The sequence below is a fragment of the Festucalex cinctus genome, chromosome 9 (genome assembly GCF_051991245.1).
Source record: "Festucalex cinctus isolate MCC-2025b chromosome 9, RoL_Fcin_1.0, whole genome shotgun sequence".
Taxonomy (NCBI): Eukaryota; Metazoa; Chordata; class Actinopteri; order Syngnathiformes; family Syngnathidae; genus Festucalex; species Festucalex cinctus.
The window spans coordinates 2,386,860-2,408,922 of NC_135419.1; the positions used below are offsets into that span (position 1 = coordinate 2,386,860).

Consider the following 22,063-nt stretch of genomic DNA (forward strand, 5'->3'; position numbering starts at 1 on the left):
CGACTCCATTTGGCCCACGGACACGTTATTGCTGCTGAATACTTAAGTGATACGTTGCAGCCTTGGAGACTAAATATCTGTAAGTAATGGCCAATCACTTTTTAAATGTCCAATGCTTATGTGTAGCATAATGAAGAACATTACGTTTTGATTATTAGGCATTTGCTCCATTTAACCTGTAGCTATCTTGTTTAGCTCATAGCTAGCTAGGGTAGCTTGCGTTAGCTATTAGGATACGTATGTATATTATTGACATGTGTGTATGTTCATTTATGCTTATTTGTGTGTTACAGTTTTACAACTAAATGCAAATGACTTCACTAAAATACAAGAAAGACCAAACCTTGTGTGTTTATTTGAGGACATTTAACTGTTAGCTGGCTGTCGATCTGCGCACAAGTGAACGCGCTGCATTGGGCAGTACAATATGATTACATTAATAGCTTTGTTACAGAGTCAATCAAAATGACAGTTTTCAAATGTGATACTGTATGTAATGTAGACGCTGCTTTTTCAAAGGTAACATACTGTTATGGCATTAAAGATTATTTTTTTTTTCACCCCCTCCCACGTCATGAGTCACCTATTGCAGCAAAATTACTGATCTTTACGGTTCAGCCTGGATCAAACAAGAACAAGATGGTGAGAGTGGCTGAGACACATTCCCCGGAGAGACGGCAACCTTGATAGGTTTCAGGCTTTGTTAGTGTCTTCTTTGGTATGTCTCTATTCATGAAACTCTCAGAAATGACAGCTCAAACTAGCCTTCATGCTTCCTCTGCTTGATGATAGAAAATTAGAGCTAAATAAAATATGAGAAGGCTCTGGGAAGCCTGTGTGAGGAGTTCATTGTCTGATTCTTGAGCACAGGCAATTGCGGAGGCAGCATGTGCCTATTTGCCATGCACAAATGAGGGGTAATTTAAAAATTCAACCATATTTAAATTTTGTATTAAAGTTGGCTGAACATGAAAATATTATACCATTGTATCACAGAATGACTCTTTCATATTCATAGGAATAAATGGCACACTTGTTTTTTTTTTTTCCATCGTGAGCTTTATTAGGCTCCTTTGCCCATGTGGCTGCAGGTCACATGTGGGATCTTGTGCATAATAAGAAAATATGTGTGACAATTATCATCATTTCACATTTAAATGGGCCCCAGAACTCATCAGAACAAATTCTACCACGGGGAATAGCATGCTGCTGCAGATGCTGTCATTATGTGCGATACTCCCTCTTTGGTTGCGTGTGCAAAATGGAACTGCGCATGTGTTTGTGTGCGTACATTCGAATGTACATACAGGATGTGGGTGTGTGGTCCTCTGAGATGGGATAAAGCAAGAGTTTTTAGACTAACAACAATCTGTCGGAGAGGCAGAGGTCTCTAGGTAGTTTGTCCTGAGTCCTGTTTTCTTCCTCTGCCTTTTGCTTTTATTTTTATTTTTTTTTATTATTTATTTATTTATTTTTTGTACCATGCTTGAATATTGTCATATAAAGCTTGGATATGAAAATTAAGTTTCTGGGTTGTTATCCCAAATGAGAGACAGCTCAAAGCCTCTTAAAAAAGTTTCACAGAAATCTTTGCGTTCGATGAATAGATACAAATGTCCTTGCATTTCCCTCTTTTCATCGTCACAAGCTCAAATGTTGTATAACATACAACAAAAGGAGTTTTCTTGTCGACCACTTTTTCGTAGGTATAAAGAGCATAGAGAGAAAAAGTACAACTTGCACATATACTCATGAAATTGTTCGAGCAAAACCTAAAGCTAAACCTACCCTAAAGAGTCAAGAATAATTTTTGCACAAATACCCTTCAAGCTATTTGTGTTCCTTCTTGCATGAATTTGTTCGTCCTTGTACTCACAATTTGAAAGCCTTGTCAGAAAAAGTGTCACTCCACTATATACAGTCGCTAAAGCAAAAAAGTTGAGTGTTACAATGTTGGTGTTAAACGTTTCAGAGTTGATTTCAACCCCCAAAGTGTATTTCTCACACTGTCTGATTGAAATGGTGGTCAGTGTTGACGTTGACACTTGATTTATTTAGTGTTAAACCAACTTCGCAGAGTTAATCAAAGTAAGCTCCGCCCACTTGATTAGAACTGCCAGTCTGCAAAGTCTTCCGGGGGTGCGAAGTGTTACAATTAAATCTACCTCATCTTTCTTTTATTTAACCCTTTTACTACCGAACGTTATCCAAAAAGACAACCACCAAGAGTATCAGACGATTTCAAGCATTTTCACTCATCTTTCAAGGCAAACGGAATATTGTGTGCTAGGACTACGTAATCATGGTTGATTCCATATAAAGGACTGGATTCTATTCTCCCATTAGAAAAAAAAAAAAAAAAGTATGATTCTACCTTATTCCGTTCTTTAGTAATCACCATTCGAAAAGGTAGCAAGTTATAATGGAAAAAAAAATGACAAAAAAAAACCAAAAAAAGCTTTTTGTGAAATGATACATTTGTTTTCTGCACAACAGTGACTTTGACACTTAATATTTTTGGTTTAGTGACGCTCTGTGAACGTATTTCCTAAGATCAGCCATGTTTTCATGTAATTTGATTGCTGCTGATTTGCTGCCATCTGTTGGCCATGGTGGTTGATTTAAAAAAGAAAAAGAAAAAAAAAAAAGTTTTCAACTCATTCATGAAACCAGAGCTGCGGTGCCCCATTGGGGAAAAAACAACTACACAAAAACAGTTGACGACAATTAACGTTATTGGCGGACCTCGTTGGGATTTCCATTAACGTGAATTACCGTTCTTGGCAGGAAAAGAGTTAATAATGTTATCTTCATGTATTACTGTTCAACAATTAAAGACACGTTAAGGTCACTGGTATGTTGGAAAAATCTGTCCAATCATCACACAAATTCATATGCACATCTCTACTCATGTCCAAAATAATTAAAATATAAAAGCGATCGGCACAATATTTTGGATTAGTGGGTGATATGTCCATGAATTCAAAAATATTGGGCCGATTGTGTCTATATTTTCCCGTAGTGACGTGCATTCACACATACAAATCTTTTGGGAAATATCGACATTCTGGTTTGCAATACATTTTCAATCATGAAATCACGTCTCGCAAAAGGTTCTGGGTGTCATATACTGTTTAGAGTGTGCAACCCCTATAGCGTGTGATTTATGACAACGGGTGACATAAATAAAATTGAATTGAGTTGAGAGCAACATTGCAGAGGCAAGAAGACGTCACCTTGCAAAGTCAAGACCCAACATTTGCGATGCGAATTGACAATATTGATTTTCCTTGGCAGCTATTGGCAGAAGGAGTAAGGAGGACGGAGCCCAGCGTGCGGGTCCATGGGATGCTTGGTGAGATCCGGGCAGCATTATGCGTACCAAGAGAATGAGGCTTAGCATATATTGAGTGTTTATGCTGCAGAATAAAAAGTGTGGAGCACCTTGCTTAAACTCACTGAGTGTTAAATTGGGCTTAACAAAAAAAATCCCTTTCGATACAAACACAACGTGATCCATTTTCTTTTGCATAAAATCTATTTTATATGGGATTTTATTTATTTTTTTCAAAGTACATGTTTTAGTATTGATGGTTCTCTTTGTTTTACATTATAATTCACAGATTACATAGCAAAGGAGAGAGAGAGAGAAGGAGATTGACTGTGGCACAACTGATGAAAGGTAATGTGTTGAAAGAGGTGATCTGAAGGAGACTGAAGAATATCCATTGTTTGCCTTCTTAAGGGCAGGGCACACAAGAGGGACCGAGCTGGAGTGTATGTGGATTACAACAAGGCGCCGTCCTGAATATATAACCAAACCAATGTCCTCTTCTCTTTTCTTCTCTGTACTAAAGAAATAATAGAGTTTGGGGGGGGGGGGGATCTTCACATACATACATACTTGACATTAATGGCTTATATTCGGAGACAGCGTAGCTGCGCTCGAGTGCAAATACTGGTGTATCCTGATTTTTGTGCCAACAAAAGTTTAAATGCGCTTTTTAAAAAAAATATATTTTTAATTATCTTTGGTTAATTTCTCTGCACAATGCTGGGATGTTCTAGCGTACCGAGAGCATTTCCTGGCAAGTTGGACGCTCAAACGTAGTGAAAGGTTCTGAATGACTGACTAAACTTTACAAACTATGGAACCGAGATTTTAACGAGATTTTGGTGAATTTGATCAGATTTGACAGACAGATTCTGAAGTTCACAGATATGTGTGGCGGATGTCAAAACAGCCTGCTCTGAACCCTCTCAATTACTGCAGAAATCAATTAATTTCACACATTATTATTATTATTATTATTATTATTATTATTATTATTATTATTATTATTATTATTATTATATAATGTTAATTCCCACATATGGACAACCTTGGTGGAAGGCAAATCTGTGAATTAAAAAACTAAAAAAAAAAAGAAAGAAAAAAGAAATAATGACTTTTCAAAATATTCCTTACAAAAAACGAAATGAAAAAGGAATACGATTCACTTTCCAATTCTGATTTTGAGAACTTTCACCTTACTAATGAGAATTTCACTCATTTGTATTGTAATTATCACACTTTAAATAAATCATAGGACACTGAACTTTTAAGTGATTTTCCTCGTGTTTGTTTTGTTGTGTGTGACTACAATACAACAAAATTATTTACTCAAAAATTGAGACTTTTAGCGAAATCCTAAATTGGTCTGGTTACAGTTCCTTATAAAAGTATTTTGTGTGCTTCGCCCTACCACAGACTGAGGCAAATCGCTATCTTCTTCTGCCATGTCAAGGACAATAGGTGCGTTTCCATTACCCTCAGTTTTGCGCAAAAGGCATGTTTTGCAAAAGTAAGCTGGTAATGGAAACACTGGATTTGCGAAAAAAAAAAAAAAAAAACCCTCAAATATCGCAAAAAAGTTTTTGCGCTCTCATGAAGTGGTTTTTGAGACGTATCGAAAATATCAAAACTTTATCTAGCCCGCCCCTGCACAGATTTACACCGTGTAACAATCCACAGTGTGGCACCGCGCCACAAGGTGGCGCCTCCTTGCTTTTGCAGCACCTTTTCATTTTCGGCCATCAATGTATTTGACGCTGTGGACGTGCACGCTTGTCGTAACGCGTGCTAGCGCCGAGAAGCCCGCTGTTTTTGTTTCCTTTTAATAAAGTAAGCCTGTGGACGTCCAGTCGCTTTGTTGTTCTCCAGTTTTTGCGCTCCAGCTGCGCCGTCTATCCCTGATCAGCTCACGTCAGACCTGCACTGGGCATGAAAATATAGGTTTCATTGTGAACGGTAGTCTCTGCTGCATTTTTTAGTTGTTGTGAGTGTACTGAAAAATTGTATCTTTTGTCCATTTGGACGTTTACATTCTGGAGACGCAATTCTGAGAATGCTTAACAAAGACTATCATGAAATACATTTCACATATATTAATGTATTAATTATGACTGCTATATCAAACAGCAAAATTGATCAAACAGCATAAAGTTATTATTGTAATGCAGGAGTGATTTTTTTTTTACCCTGCACTGTCAATTTAAGTTTCTGCCATGTAGCGTGTCTCATCATTTGCAGCCTTTTTTTTTTTTTTGTCTATGAATTTTAATGTGATAGGTCCTCTTGTTTGCTGGTAATTAGGAGCTTAACAAAGACAATCATTGCTTTACCCGTGTAGAGAACCCAGATGACATGAGTAATAGGGCTCATGACGAATAGTGCAATATAGAGTTGAATCAGTTGACTATTGTGTTCATTGGCCAAAAGATTAAACAGGGAGGTGCAAAAGTAGATATACAGTAGCCGTTTATTTCCGTATACCAGATTTACAATTTAGAATGTATTTAGATTTAGAGAGAGAGAGAAAAAAATACATTATCATACAATACGCCACTTATTACCTATTTAATGTGCGGATAAACGTTTATACTGCAGATACATCACATATACAATTTGAATCCACATAAGAAAAAGACCCGGGTCGCATTTGAAAAAAAAAAAAAATGTAATTGTGCTGTTTGCACTGCAAACAATTGTAAGAAGACATCATGCAAAACACTTAATTCAAAGTTTTATGATGGCAAGTGTTTGACCTTGTATTGGACTGTTTCTATTTTAATTTTTCCTGTGACAAAACATTTAAAAAAAAAAAAAAAAAATCAGTCTTTTATTTCAGAAATGATGAATGATACTTATTAACCTCTTGCTGTGGGACAAAGATTTGTGTAGCCTGCACAATAAAATGTGTGATAAGGTGTGAATCTTTACATTCCCTTTAGTCAAGGAAATGAAGCTTACAAATTAGCTGGACATTCATTAGTAATTGCTGTAAATGTTTATGCGTGGATAAAAGAGTCACAAAGTATAAAACTACAATGTAGAAAGTTCTTAATTTTGCAAATGAACTCTCTGACACCTAAAATTGTTGTTGATTTTGAAATTAGCACTTTTCAGACAGACAAGGCTGTAATTTACATACATTTTCATTTGTGTATATGAATGCGATGTTTTCTTCTGACTTTCTGGCAGTCGCATGATTAAAATGTCAAGCAGACCTATTCACTTAACACAAATTCTCCAGAAATTAGCCGACTAGATTCAAATGAGCCCAGTCAGGTATTACATTGATTTTACATGCGGAGCTGGCAGGTTCATATTAAATTAATTTCACATCCAGGCAGTTTGAGACAACCTAATGTTTGACTTACTGTAAACTGCAACACCATCTGATTTATCCACTTTAATAAACACGGGTACACCCACCAACTATATTTAGACTAGGTTAGAAAAAGGTTGCCAGAGGTATTGATTGAAACATTCATCACCTCACTAACTGATGGGAGACATCACACAAGCACGAATTGAAATTAGCCGGGGGGGTTTGGGAGGCTCAGTTAAAGCAGCCTGAAAATCTTCAGCTTTGCTACACGCACACATGCAAACACAAAACCAATGCCTATGAAATGATTTTCTCTCGGTCATGTATGGACAACACAGCGACAGCACTCACTCATAGTTATGATGAATGAAATTCAAAAAAAATTTGTGAATGAAAAAATAAAAATGCTTTTTAAAAAACAAAAACTAACTGAAATGACATTTCATGTTTACAAAACTAAAACTATAATTATCGCAAAAATGTCCTTTGTTTTAGTCTTTGGTGTGATATTTATTAGATTTATTTTGATATCAAAACCGGAATAATGAGATTTGAAAGTATGTCACACAGAAGTGACGTCATCGAGCAGCAGCCAATAGAAAAGCACCTTCAGATGACGTTGCTCCCACGGTGTTTTTTTAAATATTGCACACAAGTAATAAACATAAAGAAAAACTAATACTAATACTGAAACTAACTAAAACTAAGCATTTATTAAAGAACTAAAACTAATAAAAACAGAACCACCCTGAAAACTACTAAAAACTAACTAAAATGAAAAATTTCAAAACTATAATAACCCTACTGCCATATTACAAACAAAATGGTAGCATTTTTCTAAATATGCAAAAGCACAAAATTATTTGTACAATTTTTAGGACTAAAACACAATTTCTCTTCATAACATTATGTGGCCCTTGCGTCCTTCTGATTTTCTGTATGTGGCCCTCAAATGAAAAAGTTTGGACACCCCTGGTATAAAGATTAATTGAAACTTATTGATCATTTTTGGTGTAAACTAAGCAGCATTAAATGGTTACCAACTGCATCCCTCTGTACCAAGGAGACAAAAATGATTATCAGTGCATGTAATAATAGCGTGTTTGTTATAGCTGAAGATGTGAGTGTACATTTAGGTTGTTTTTTTGTTTTTTTAATGTTTTGGCTTTGCACATACTACAAAAACTAAAGAATAGAATGCTGTTATTACATTGTTTTAATTTGTGGTGTTTCCAGCTTGTTTGACATCATAGGAAAAACTCCAATCCCAGCCTATCATCAGTCAATAAAACAATATTTTACTGAAATAAACTGAAGCATACCTGCTATGATTTTGGTAAAGGAGTGTAAATATGACCCAAACAAACGGCACAATAATGTAATCCCACTTTTTGTACCCGTCACAGAAGTGGCCATGTTTTTCAGCAGGAATATGGCCGGTGAAGCATTCACCCATTGTCGTTCTTTTCATACGAGCGCCTTGCAAATCGCTTGCTGGAAATATACACATTTGGATTCACACGCCGAACGCAAGCGGAGAAACGCCACGTGCAACACTCTAAAGCGTGGAAGACGTTTAGTTTCAGATGATGCTGGAGGCTTGATAGTAAGACGCAGCTTACCCCCAACCGAGCAGGCATGACTTCGCCCGAGTCTTACAACCAGTCTCATTGATTTACTCATTAACTTCTTCACAGGCGATATTTCTGTTGGGAATCACAGGACATCACTTTACTCTTTTCTTTTCTGTTGCAAAAAGAGTTCTTGATCACAGTAAACCTTACAAACGATCACAAGTGGTCCAGTTGAGCTGGATAGATCATTTACATTTTACCACTTGACATGTTCAGAACCCTCAAAACGTCTATAAACATAGTCAAATATAATGAGGATCACCATTAAACACAGCAGGGTGTCTGATCATGCGAGCCACACGTGTCGTTCTTTTAGTCCAGTGGTTCTTAATCTAGGTTCAATCGAACCCCAGGCGTTCGGTGAGTCAGTCTCAGGGGTTCGGCAGAGGTCACGACACGCACCCAGCTCAAATGATTTATGATGATACGTCCTGCTTAGCCAGCCTTGGCTGCAAGTGATCATGCGTTTACGCCACATTGCTTGGCCTATCTGTGCTGCAGGGAATTTGGTGTGCTCAGTCGTCAACTTGTTGTTGTTGTTGTGATAGTATGTCACGTGATTTCTTATTTCTGATTTCTTTATTATTGTAATCTCTTCATACCTTGTCGAGCCAAAAAAAAAAAGAAAGCGGCCGGCAGAATATGTGCAGTATGAATTCACATTTGTAACGGAAAGTGTGGCGTTCCACAGAGTTCAGTTCTGGGGGCTTTGCTGCTTTCATTCATTTTGCAACTGATAAGAATAAGAATCACTGTAGGCAATTTCTCCATCAAATATATTATCAACATAATATGTTGATAATATTATACACACACATTTAAATACTTTACCTACTTCTTTCTACTTACATCTTCCTCTAGGTTGCTATCTTGCTACATGTTAGCACAAGAACGCTTAGCATGTTAGCATCTGATAATTTCTCATTATTAGAAATAGTACCAGTCTACATGGCAAGATGTAAAAATCCTTATCAATCTGCCTTTGTACTTTCTCTTTTTGTGGTGCTATTTTGTAATTATGCTAGCCTACTTACCATTAGCATGCTAGCATTATATCGGTCTCAGTGTGCTTTAGCACTATTGTATAGCATATGTCCATGGAGACGCAAGATGTTCCACAACTATCATCGTTGGTGCATACAAGTCATTATGTCTTAGTAAGCATGCTAGCATTTAGCTGGAAATCGTATTAGAATGTCTCCAGTGTCCATTAGGATGCCCAAGACTAATTTGATTGACAAGCCCTTGGGCTAAACCTTCTCTACTATTCCCTTCTTTACTGTTCAATCATTTTACATTTTTTCATTTCATCAAAAATATTGCACACATAAATCGTCAGACTGAGAATCAACATGAGATTCTTTTGTTTGTGCTGATGGTATTAACAGTCAGCACAAATCACATCGGGAAGGAAATGTGTCAACGTGGAATAATTGGAATTATGCAAATAATAACAAGGTTGCACTTTGTAATAACAATAGTATACTTATTCAAAAGTTTCTTCTTTTTAATCATCAGATCAATCTTACACATGGTCTTGCTTTTCTCTTTTGTTATAGATAATTTATGCGATGCGTCTTTATTTTCTCACCACAATGTTTCTTTTATTGTGTCAACTTGTAAACTTAGGGGCATGAAAAAGAAACGGTGATTTTTTTTTTATTATTCAAAAATGAGCAGGGAGACGAAGTTAAACCGTCAAAGAAGCTTTTCATGCATAAGTGTTGATTTCTCCGAGGAGGATCAAGAAGCCCTCTTTTTCTCCCTTTCTAATTCGATCCACTCCCGTGCGGCTGTAAAGTTCTGCACTGAAGAGACTGAAGAGAAATCCATATGCGTCGCTGTCTGGCCATTGATATTCTCCTGACTCTCCTGTTTTCCCCAACACCGCCATCATCCCATCTTTCCCTCTCTTGTTCTGGCTTTTCTGTGTCGGTCCGTAGTGGCCAATCCATCCTGGTGCCCTCCACTGGCCTGGTCCGGACATCCAATATCCCATAGATTCACACTTTCTCTCCCATGGCCACATGCAAGCAACTAACTCCTGTTCTTCTCTCCTCCAAGCTCACATCAATCTTTTCTTCCTCAACTTTTGTCTCATTGCCCTCTGTGTTGTGACGCGTTTGCTGTCTAACTTGTCTTGTGGCCTTTTGCATAGGCTCTTTTTTATTTTTTTTTTTTTTTTTAGCTTAGAATTATAAGCAGTGTTTTGGACTGAAGGTTCATGGAAAATATAGAAATTGGGAATGGCCACCGAGGGTCCGAAGTGCCTGTGAGCAAGACTGGGGTGCAACGCAGTTGTGCATCTTCCTCTTCCTGACTTTCCCATTCTGTGGCTTAACAACAATTTACTTCCTTGGATCAGCAAACATCTAATAAAATAATAATGATGAATATGAGCAGTATGAACAATTGTAGTCTAAAATATAGTATGGACAACACTGTCCCTTTGACGTGGTAAAAATGGTACTCTAAATAAATAAAGAGTGATATTGAACTGAACATAGTTTCGTATGTATGCAGCTTCACTGTCTTATCAGTCACAAGCCATCCCTGTCTTATCGACATTCCTGTATGACAAAAAAGCAATCTCCGCTTTCCCTAGAAAAGCAATGCATTTCTACAAGTATAAATGAGGACAACTGATTATGTGGTCGTAAAGCTCGGAGAAGGTCAGGGCAGAGAGGTGACAGACTTCTGTTCAATTTTTGTTTACTGTTGAGTCAATAATGTTTTTTGCACTCTTTTGCTTTGAAATACATTGCTGCAGAACAATTGTATTCTGTTGGCAACCTAAGCCTTTCTAGGATTGGAAGAGGGGCATGACATGGTGAACGAGTGGTTACTTAGCACTTATTGGGTGTTCAATCTGATTCCTGACTGGAGTTCACATTTTCTCACTATGTTTTCTCCGGTGCTTCGGCTTCTTCCAACATTCCAAAAACATCTCTGAATGCATGAATTGTACTTAACTATTGACAGTTAAAGAAGAAGAAAAATTTGTAGAAGAAAAGTATTGATCCCACATTGGTGAACTGCACTAGTTATGACATCAAATAAGTAGTGGCTTAATATGTAATACGTGACCACCGTGACTGTTACGACGCACCGGCACAAAAATCGATATAGGCGACATACCAAATTGTTCAGATTGATGTAGAAATGTGACATCTGAAAATCCCCCTCAACTTGGCATCGGCCAAATGTAAGTTATTCAACCTAACTGGAGAAGTGCTGTTAAGTGCAGTAAGTCTTCCGCAATGGCATTGGGCAAAAAAATAAATAAAAATAAAAATCTCCAAAACTTTTTTTTTTTTTTTTTTTTTTTTTCCACTCACCCACTCACACAAACATGCACACGCACACAAACACGGTCTCCCGGGCGGGGAAGCAAACCCACGCCGCCTGCACCGAAGGCGCGCAACTTCAACTTTTACAACATCGTCTGCAGAGGGCTCACATTTGAACGGGCATGACACTATTGAAGAAAGAGTGAAAATAGGATTTTTTTTTTACAACGAATGGATTACAAAATATTTGATTTGTCAGAAAAATCACAAACAAAGCTAAATCATTATCATCTCATTATAAGCATATTTATCTATGGATTCATTATAATATTAATTTAGTTATTAGTTATTTTGACTGACTGTGTTGACCAGAACAAACAATTTATTGGAATCAGCCACGTTTGTTGTTTACATTCACTTTGAACGCTTTGAGGTTGGAACTGTGAGATTCCAAGTGGGATATGTTCGACTTCCCACCTTCCTCGAATGCATCGTTACAGTGCAGACTAAACTAAAGCTCAGACCAAAGTTGTGTGCCACCTATTGGTTAGGACATAACAAACAGAATTGGTCTAGCTGACAGACATCTATGTTTTCATGGCAATATGAAAATATCATGACTTGGAGTTTGGAGAAGAGAAGTGATGGTTTGGATAGCATTAAAAGCACACAAGAAACATCCAAACCAGACACTGACAGTGCTATTGGCATTTTCTCAATGTGCGTTTTTTTTATTTTTTATTTTTCTCTCATAGTAAGCAAATTGCAATGCATCTATGTGTGTGGATGCCAAAGCTCTATCATGCATGAAACAATCTCAAAAGTTGTGAGACAATGGCAAACTTTGGAGAAGGTGCAAGAAGTAAACACATCATGGTCGCTATGACAGCATCTGGTGTTTGGCTCTCATATTGCTTTTTGTTGTTTTTTTTTAGTGCAGACATTTGTTTAGTCTTGCTGCTCCAAAGCCCTTTTCTCCTTCAGCAGCATCACAGTGAGAGCTTTGGGAAGTGATAAAACATCAAATTAATAAGTAGTATATTAATGTGCCTTTTACTGCGTGCATAAACTCTCACCCGGGTAAAGGATTGACTGGTTGTTCTGCATTGCAAAGGCCATCGATCATGGTTGGTTACATTGCTTTAACTCAGCTATTTTTGTTAGCTTGACACAGAGTAACAATTTCTGCGCTGCAGAAAGGTTGAAGGCTGGCATCCATCAATAACAGTTATGAAAACATTTTGCACAAATTTATAGGGCTGGGTTAAAAAAAAAAGATAGATCGATATCAAATCCATTTTCCTTTTCATAGCTTTTCATAGCTTATCAATTCATAAAACCATATATTAATACTCAAGACTTCTCTGTCGCCCTGACAGATTTCTGTCATTTGGAAAACTGCTACGTATGGTGACGCTGGCAGCCGCTGCACCGCTAACGTAAGTCAAGTTTTACTCTCCCATCACAAACCACCCACAGCTTTTACTATTGAAACACCGCATTAACAATAAAAATGGCTAAACTTGCCACTGGGATATGTGTTTTTTGTGTGCTTGACATCACGCATCATCACTTCATAATTATCGTGTGTTTGTATCTATCTATCTATCTATCTATCTATCTGTAATTATTTATTGTTTTGGTCAGATCGTGTTCAATAAAACACGATTGATGTAAGTGCATTGGATTCTATTCTTAATGTAACTACATTTATTTTTGCTCATGCTCCGAGTTAGAGCAAGAAGTTTCTACTGTTTCCAGCATTGGTACTTCCGAGAATGTCTTCCATATGAAAGTTAAAATTGATAATGCATGAAATCCTTGACTGAATCTATAGTCAACGTGAATCAAATCAATTTTTGAAAATCTGAATCGACACAGAGCGCTACAAATTTGTATCGTGGACATGCCACTGATAGGATCACACAAATGTTTTGTGAGCAGCAATATTCCTCAAATTTGTATGCAAGCACAGATTAGCACACGAATAAATGATCAGACATGTTATGATGCAGATTATTTTAATATCGAAGTCCACCCTGACTGTTGTCAGCACCCTTTTTTTGCCCTGTGAGTTGGCTGTATAACAAAAGAAAATCTAATTGAGCTGCTAACGTTCCTTTTAGCATGCAATTAGACTTTCTGAATACTAATGACACAAATGCGGAACCTTTAGGGAAAAAAAAAAAAAAAGCCATTGAAATTCTGTACAAGAGCATCCATCTTTTTATTTTTTATTTTAGAAGCACCGCAAAAACTTCACGCGGCTCCCTTTGAGAAAGGGGTGCATCTCATAATTACTGATGTAGAGCCAATTTGCGTCGAGCATGTCTCTCAGCGGATAATGATAATGATTATAATTGCTCAAAGTGTTTGCTTCGTGCAGTAAAAGCAATAATGTTCACTCAGATCTTTGATAATAAAGGCTTTAGCCCAGCTCTTGGCCTTCTCCGAGCTGTTATTAAGTGACTGGAGGTGAATAATGATTAGAGGAATTGAAATGCTGGGGTAAATACGTGACAGTTTCTGTCCCGCTTCCTGCCTCTTTTTCTCAGCCCTTGGATGGGGCGCCGCGGACTGATCAAAGACTGACACCGATTCATTGTGAACGATCAAAGGGAGGAGACGGAGAACCCTGTGACGACTGAACGTCGACACGTTATCAATTTCAGTCCTCCCGCGATTGGCTGTCGCCTCGCAGGTGCTTTGCGCGCTGTGATCACTCTGGTACGCGTTTTATTGATCATGAGGGACAATTCTTGCATTTTTCATGAGGTTGAAAAGGCATTTTGTGATCAAGAGGGTCTCTGGCTTAAATTGACTGATTGCCTTGAAGGTTCGCTTTTGGAAGTGAGACAGGTTTGGTTCTGTCCTCTTCTCCCATTCAGTGGTTAAAAAAAAAAGAAGCTGTAAAAGATGCAGTTGTCGTGTGCTTTCCATGTTCACTTACAATTACTACTACTACTGCAGTATTGGGATGATATCTGTCTTTATTTCAAGTTATCGATACTCACGCCCTCAAAGTAAACATGGTGAAGCTGCATTTAACTGTTATGCTGCACACAAATAGAATAAGCTGCCAACAGAAGTGAAGTCAGCTACGTAAATGCTTTTAAATCTTTTTTTTTTTTTTTCCTACGGTCTTTTATCCAACTATTCATTTCCTGAACCGCTTGCTCCTCACAAGGGTCGGGGGGTGGAGCCTATCTCAGCTGGCTTTGGGCAGTAGGCGGGGTTACACCCTGGACTGGTTGCCAGCCAATCAGCCACTTTAAGAGTTTCAACTGAGAAATAAATATTTGTGTCTGAACTGACATCACAAAATCTGTATAATTGGCCAATAAAAGGCTCCTAATAGGTTAGTTGGTTGATCAGTGTGGAAATGTTTTGATTTGTTTTAACACAAACATTTAAAAAAAATACTTGTATTAGTTATATTTCATGAAACTATGTCGTACACAAGTTACCAACAGAGGTCAATGTGTGACAGGCACGTCAGTAATTGAATTGCAATCTCGGATTTGTGGCAGTGATTTGTGAATTTCTTCTGTTAGTTCTAGTTTACATGTTTCTATTTCACTGCGTGATCCAAACATCTGACGTGTCAGACAGCCAAAATTGTGCCGTGTAGCATCGACTTAAGATTCCAATAACAATATAAATATCATCTCAACAAATGAGCAAATCAATGCTAAGCTACGACGGACAGATTGTAATCGTTGACTTTATTCAACAGGGTGAATAATAAATTGTCACTATTTTTAGGCTAAAGTAAACAAAGACAAAATGCATCAGATGGCATCTCATTGTGGATGACAGGAACATTTAATTCCACGGCGTAATCTTTGAATAAATATTTGAATACCTTCTGAGTAAAAACAGAGTGCTTAAATAAAGCATGCAGCATCCACAGTGAGACAAAGATGAGACTATCACAGCATGACGATTGCTTATTACGGGGGTATCACAGCAGTGTTGAGATGTGAGGCGGGCAAAGTGGTTCTTCCGAGGGGACTGGGGCCGTTTGTTTTGACCGTGGTCTGGCAGTTTACCTGTGTTCTGCAGGTGCCATGAATTAAACATTGAGAGCGATTAGAGGAAGCACCTTGGCAAGAGGGTCAGATGTCCAACTGCAGCCGGAGGATGGAGCAGAAGCCCATCAGGAGAAGTGTGCTAAATCGTAGCCGTTTGGTGAAAAAAACCTGCAGGAAAAAGATTGTGGTTGATTTGGTGCAGATTTAACAGCCCTATGATGTTTATCCATGGGTAGGGCGCTACGGGCAAAACCTTTGGAGGATTACATCAATATTCGACTTAAACATGCGATCACACACCAAGGCCATGCCCGGGTTACATGTGGATAAGTCTCCCATTACAACAAATTACCTTAGCTGGATAGAAGCTTCTTGGAATTATTCAGTGAGAAAGATGATCTAGTCTGAATGTAATCCTTATAACCGTGATGGAGGGGTATTTAACACAAAACATAAAATTAGCAAACTTATACAGTTGGCAGACTGCATGTTTCTCCTCAAAATAAAACTTCAATGTAACTCAAATGTAAAAAAAAAAAAAAAATGTAAGAGTCTGCAAAGGCTGCCATTGACCGTGCAATCGAATGTGTTAATATGATGTGATGTATTCTAATAGACCGTCATCAAAATGAAGATACGTTTTTCCACCGAGCACACGTGCGTCTGTCTACAAAAACAGAACCCCCACTGACTTGACAATTGACAATTGCTATAACACATTCTTTCACTTAGTTGCAAGACTGCTACTGTGATGAACTCTTATCTCTCTCCATCTCTTGTGAAATGACGAGGAAGGGGGCCTCGCAGAAGGCATGATTGACAGCGCCTGCTTTATCAACAGCTGTCCAAACGGATGTCTACGATACAGCAATGTTGTTCATACCACAGTTTCAATAGAATGATGCCACTATAAATACTTGATAGGATCATGTCCTCTGTCAAGCAGTGTAATATTTCAAATGAAAATATTATCAGATGAGTGGAATAGAAGTGTTATTTGGATTGAAGAGCAAAGTAAGAAGGAACAAAGGACACACATAAGAAAAATAGATTTGGCTCCTCTATTCTGGGCAAAATTTTCTACATCTTTTTTTTTTTTTTTTTTTTTAATTAAAGAAGTGACTTTGTATTATAGGTGCAACCGATAATACAAAATCCTAACAAAATCCTAATTAAAACAGCATAAATTATAGGTCAGTTCAACATGTGCAGAAAGTTAATAAAAATGCAAATAGATGTGCCTGCCAAAATAATGTTTCCAAATATGCAAATTCCATTGCTTAAAAACGAGCAGCGATGCAAATATGTGCCCTGTATGAGCCATTAAATCATTAAAAGTGCATTCACAAACTAGCATCCCTGTTACAAACACGGTTTTGTGATCATATGTCGCTGGAACAGCCCTATATCGTGCTTTTGAAGAGTATAGTTGCATTCTATATGACTTTAAAAAAAAAAAAATCATGGTATTCAAACATACAGTGCCATATGGAAAGCCTTTAATTCGCTGTGTTGTGCTGTTTTCACTTGGTTACCTGAAATGTGCGCCAAGCCAACATGAGGGCGGACACATAATCGAGTATTGTATATTGTGGGAGAAAAATGTGAAGAGGAGAAGTTTGGTTGTAGGGGTCAGATAGAGGAGGTAGCGGGAATTGGATAGAGGATGGACCTGGCTGAGGCTGTTGCAGTTCGAACTTATTTTCTGTGCTTTTTTTCAAATGTTTTTCATTCTTTTGTTTTTAAGTGCTTTCAAATGTTGTACTTTTAATTATGTAAAGCACATTGAGCTACCTTTTGTATGAAATATGCTATATAAATAAAGCTGCCTAATTGCCCCTGCCTATTATTCCAAATTTATTTATTTATTTACAGTATTATTTAATTAAATTCAACAATATGACAATTTCAAATCTATGAGACCAATTAAAATGGTTTGTTCTGATATACACATATCGTTTACATAAAGGAAAAACGTTCAGGTTGAGGGACAGTGCTCTCTGCAGTGGACAGCTATTCAAAAGTTGCTTTCTCTTACGTGAACGAATCTTTTTTTCTTTCTTTTTTTAAAAAAAACCCTTAACAGGATTATTCAGGTTACACCCATCATCGTCCCACCATCAACCACACTCAAGGAAATTTACTCTGCCAATGTAACTTTTTATCCTAACGGTGTTAACACATTTGGAAATGTAACACTGACCAATTTGCTGTGTGGTAATTTCAATTTCTAGTTGCAAAATCACACACCTGAGAAGTGCAGTTGACCTGTACAAAGAAGCTCCCGAGGTGAAACTTCAGGGCAGCTTGTACCCTTAGAGATCTTTGTGTCAGTGTGCCGTCAACTGCTGGAGTCTGAAAGTATGGCTTATGGAGTGGTTCATCCGTCGCCTCTTTTACAAGCAAGAAGTCTCTCCTGCTCTAATTTAATCCTCTGAGCATTGAGACTGAAGTACTGACACTCCAAGCACACGGCGCTCCCTCCTTTTGTTCAGCCTGTAAAACCTCATACAGATGATTGGTGTGATTTTCCACAATATTAATCTGAGATGGTTTATATTTGAATTTTATTGTCACTTTAATTGTGGCAATGCTGATGCATTCCCACATATGTTATTGTGATTTTTATTCTCCACAACTCCCACATAATACTTCCAATTGACATTGTTCAAATTTCAACTAGCTTCAAAAATTCACGCGTCCCGGGGAATATATTGTCTGATTCCACATTACTTACAGTATTTGCACAATTTAACATTTAATATAAACTTTTTCCCATTCATTTTCAATTGGACAGATATTGAACTTTTTCGAAGTATCACTTTCCACACCCACTTGTATACATACAACTTAGCATCATTACCAGGTGTCTGCTACTGCTCGGTGGCACAGTTGGTAAAGTGCATTGTCCAGTAACCAGGAGGTCAGAATTTCATAATTTATCTCTGAATTTACTTCAAAAGCAGTCCACATGCATTCAAAATCTTAGCATTCAGCTTTCAGCATTCCTACGCAATTTCTCCAGAAATTGCACTTAGTCTAGTTCCAAAAATGGTTTTGGCCCTTATCTTAAATATTGTTGAAATATCAATAAAATACGTTTCAGATGGAAGTGATGATTACTTAGTCAACCTTGTGAATTGTGCAGTTTTTTTTTTGGTGTTTTTGTTTTTAAATGAGTGTATGCATATCTACAAACGTACGCAAGTGCAGAAATGCATTAATTAGCCTTGACTTTGTGTCTGGAGATACATACAGGTACTTAGGATTGTTTATATAGCTCATTTCATGCATGCGACTTTGTTTACGTACAAACCTATTTGCATCCGTTTTTCAATGGCCGTTTCAAATATTGATTCTCTGTATGGCAACAATGTGCATTCTGCCTTGTAGCGTACCTGCAGCTGTGTTGCACTACCTTCCGCAGGCTTCCCCCACACTCTTCTTGCTCTTTATCATGCATGGCATGCACTATCCTGCAGGTGCAGAGCACTTCATCCGGAGCCTGTAGAGAGGAGCAGACAGACGAAGATGGACTAAGGGTACAAGAAGACCACAATTAGGAAGGGATATCATCATCTAGGCTGGCTGGCTGAGCTCAGCGCTTCTTGCCCCACTTTTGCATATTCAGTCAAACCTCGGTTTTTGAACACAATCCGTTCTAGAAGGCCGTTCCAAAAGCGAATTGTTCGAATCCGAAACAATTTGCACAAATTAAATTAGCGCAGTTAAGCTAGCGTCATTTAGAAAATCACTTCCGGTATGCGCTCTTATTATGAAACTAAATGGTGACACTTCCGGTTCCGGGCTTAGCAGTGCAACATCAACTGACGAGTGCTATGTGGTAACGTGCGGATGAGGAAACACCGCCCAAACGTTCGTAACAAACATTTTAGAAGGAACAAGCTATAGCTGATTCTGGCAAGAAGGTTACAGACAAGAAATAAGGACAACAGGACCCACCAGTCATTGACGCACACGCTAGCTTGCGCCAGACTTCCTGCTGCTATCGCTGCTGGCGAAGACTGATTCTGTTCAAGTGGCCACACGAACGAACGCGAGGGTAAATTGTGTCACGTGAACTCACTTTCCAATGAACAGACTACAAATTATGCAAATTTGGATTCGTCTCAGTTACGCAGTTAAAGTTGAAAATATCAGATTTAAGGACAGTTTTGTAGCCTTTTCTACACTCAGCGAGTGAGTTGCGTTCAGGTACGCTCGGCTTTTTTCATTTCAAGAGACGATTTTTTTGGACGAGTTCTGAGACATAAAATTCTCGAATTTTCTGGTCGAAAACCGATTTGGTCGAGAACAGAAGCGTTCGAAAACCAAGGTTTGACTGTAAGTTCATGGATGATGCCATGAAATATTGTCCTCATGTTTTCGGGTTATTTGCAAATTGCTTTCGTGATAAGCTTATGGAGCATCTTCATTTGAATTCACTCAAACCAGCAGGCACTTCCCTCCATAAATTCCAGCCTGAGGGAATATCTGTGACTTACAGCCTCCTACAATCATCTCACCACTGAATTCTGTCAGAGGACATCTCTGCTGAGAAAAAAAAACAAAAAAAACCCCATTGAACTGAGGAGGAAGGGAGCGGAGGAGTGAGGACTGTTTTCCAGTGTCAGCTCTAACTGGGCTGGGACTACTCGAACTTCTCTCAGGTACACTGATATCATCCCCACCTGCACGCTCAGGGGAGAGACAGTTGCACTGAGGTGTCAACTTTAAGTGGGTAAGGGAGTTTTGTCACCGATCATCTATCAGCAATTCACAGTGACTCGTCTCCGAGGTGTTGTGAGCTCCTTCCCTCTTCTTACTTGAATTTTATTTCTTCTCCTCCATAATTTTGTCTACAGTTATAGTCTGTTTCTGCCCCCCCCATTTATCATCCTCTCCCCCCTCTTAGTAGAGTGACTAACCTCTTTCAGCAGCATAGGTGATAGCTGCTCTTTATAACGGCTCCATCTCAGATTCATCACATCTGACCTTCTGGATGCCTCACAAAAGCTGCTGAAGCTATTGACGAAACAGACTACGACGCACAAAAAAAAGAAGAGAAAAAAAAATCAATGTTGGTGAAAGAGAATTGTCAACTCATGTTTGCACCTGTATTTGGTTTGATTTGAGTTGCCTGTAAGCACGGAGAGGAAATGATTGGTTTCCTTGAACTTTGCTGTCTGACGTGCCATTCTGTCGCTCCGTTTCTGCCTTCAAAAAAAAAAGAAAAAAAGAGTGGAGCAGTCAATTTGATTTTAACTTTCAAATTTGTACCTTTCAAATTGTATTTGAAAACTTCAAAATTGTGTACGTGACAGAAGAAGCAAAATTTGTAATGCAATTGATTTTACTGTGACCAGTTTCAAAACTATTATTTGATTTTCTGGTCCAAATAAAGCATAAAATTAAAAATGGCACCTGATTGATTGTGTTTAATCATGCTGCCTAGTTTGGTGCTTAATTGGAGCTAACTTTAGGATGTGTTATGAGGGGGAAAAAAAAAAAAAAAAGCTCTTTGTAACCACGCCATCCACACACAGAATTAATAAAGAAATATAATATTTTTTTTGTATATAAACTTAAACTCATGATTTTCTGCTATCATTTATGTTTCATATATCTATAGATGTTGTCAGCCTGTGATGTCTTTAGTTGCACTCATTTCACATTCCATCAGTTGAGCTGCACAATCAGAGTTGTCACTTATTTCATGTTTACTGAACCCATTCAAGTGAACAAAAACGTTTATTTGTGTAATTCCAGTCGTTTGATTGATATTTAATTTGCGTACAAGTAATTTCACAGTACGATGAAGATCATTCCTACAGCTTTAAACTCATTCAGGCAAAGTGTAAACACAACAAATATATTATTTGTTAAAAGGACCCAAATTACACTATTTTAAGCCCTTCCACACTAAACTATTGGCATACATAATCTTATATTGCATAATGGCGATGTAATTTCTTATGAAATGTTGAGTTATTTTGGTGGCTATAATTCTAACCCGGAAGTAAGATGGCGGACTCAATAAAACCCCGTCTATCATCATGCGGATGCTTGCGCCCCTTTCATGATGTTATCCTAAAGTCGGCTGCTGCCTGCACCACCCACGAAAAAAGTAAATATCGAAGAACATATTGTGGAGCCTCACGTCCTCATACAGAGTGAAGCAAAATGGTATTGTGTGATACAAGTAAGTTTATTTATAACAAAAAAAAAACATCTGACATATCATGCTTGACAATGAAGCTAACGTTAATGTCAGTGTTATGTCCCGTAGCTAGCGGTTTGATTTACTTGCAGCTCTGGCCTTTCCATCAGGTTTGATTGTGGGAATTGCATCATTTTTTTTGAAAAACTCCTGGACGATCTACTTTGGTTCTGGCCAAAGGTTCACCAACTGAAATGTGGGTGAATTCCAGATTAAAACGCAAGGCGTCCAC

At 38.0% G+C, this 22,063-nt stretch overlaps 1 protein-coding gene and 1 long non-coding RNA gene across 6 annotated transcripts in view; one reads left to right on the plus strand and one right to left on the minus strand.

Moving 5' to 3' along the window:
* Positions 1 to 20,897, plus strand: LOC144025428 (uncharacterized). Its single transcript, XR_013284858.1, has 4 exons — positions 1 to 79; positions 3,298 to 3,355; positions 3,624 to 3,682; positions 19,094 to 20,897. It is a non-coding gene; the product is annotated as an uncharacterized LOC144025428 (long non-coding RNA).
* LOC144025426 (uncharacterized) overlaps positions 15,286 to 22,063 on the minus strand; it is a 21,512-nt gene continuing 14,734 nt past the window's right edge. For 3 of the 5 annotated variants that reach the window (XM_077531424.1, XM_077531425.1, XM_077531423.1), the window contains 4 exons: positions 20,752 to 20,828; positions 20,540 to 20,652; positions 19,008 to 19,116; positions 15,286 to 15,778 (listed from right to left, as the gene is read on the minus strand). In XM_077531424.1, the coding sequence (XP_077387550.1) occupies positions 15,696 to 15,778; positions 19,008 to 19,116; positions 20,540 to 20,652; positions 20,752 to 20,809 (363 nt within the window). In that variant the 5' untranslated portion in view covers positions 20,810 to 20,828 and the 3' untranslated portion in view covers positions 15,286 to 15,695. Of the gene's footprint in view, positions 15,780 to 19,007; positions 19,117 to 20,539; positions 20,653 to 20,726; positions 20,829 to 22,063 lie in introns of all 5 variants that reach the window. The other 2 variants (XR_013284856.1, XM_077531426.1) reach the window with 2 other exon arrangements.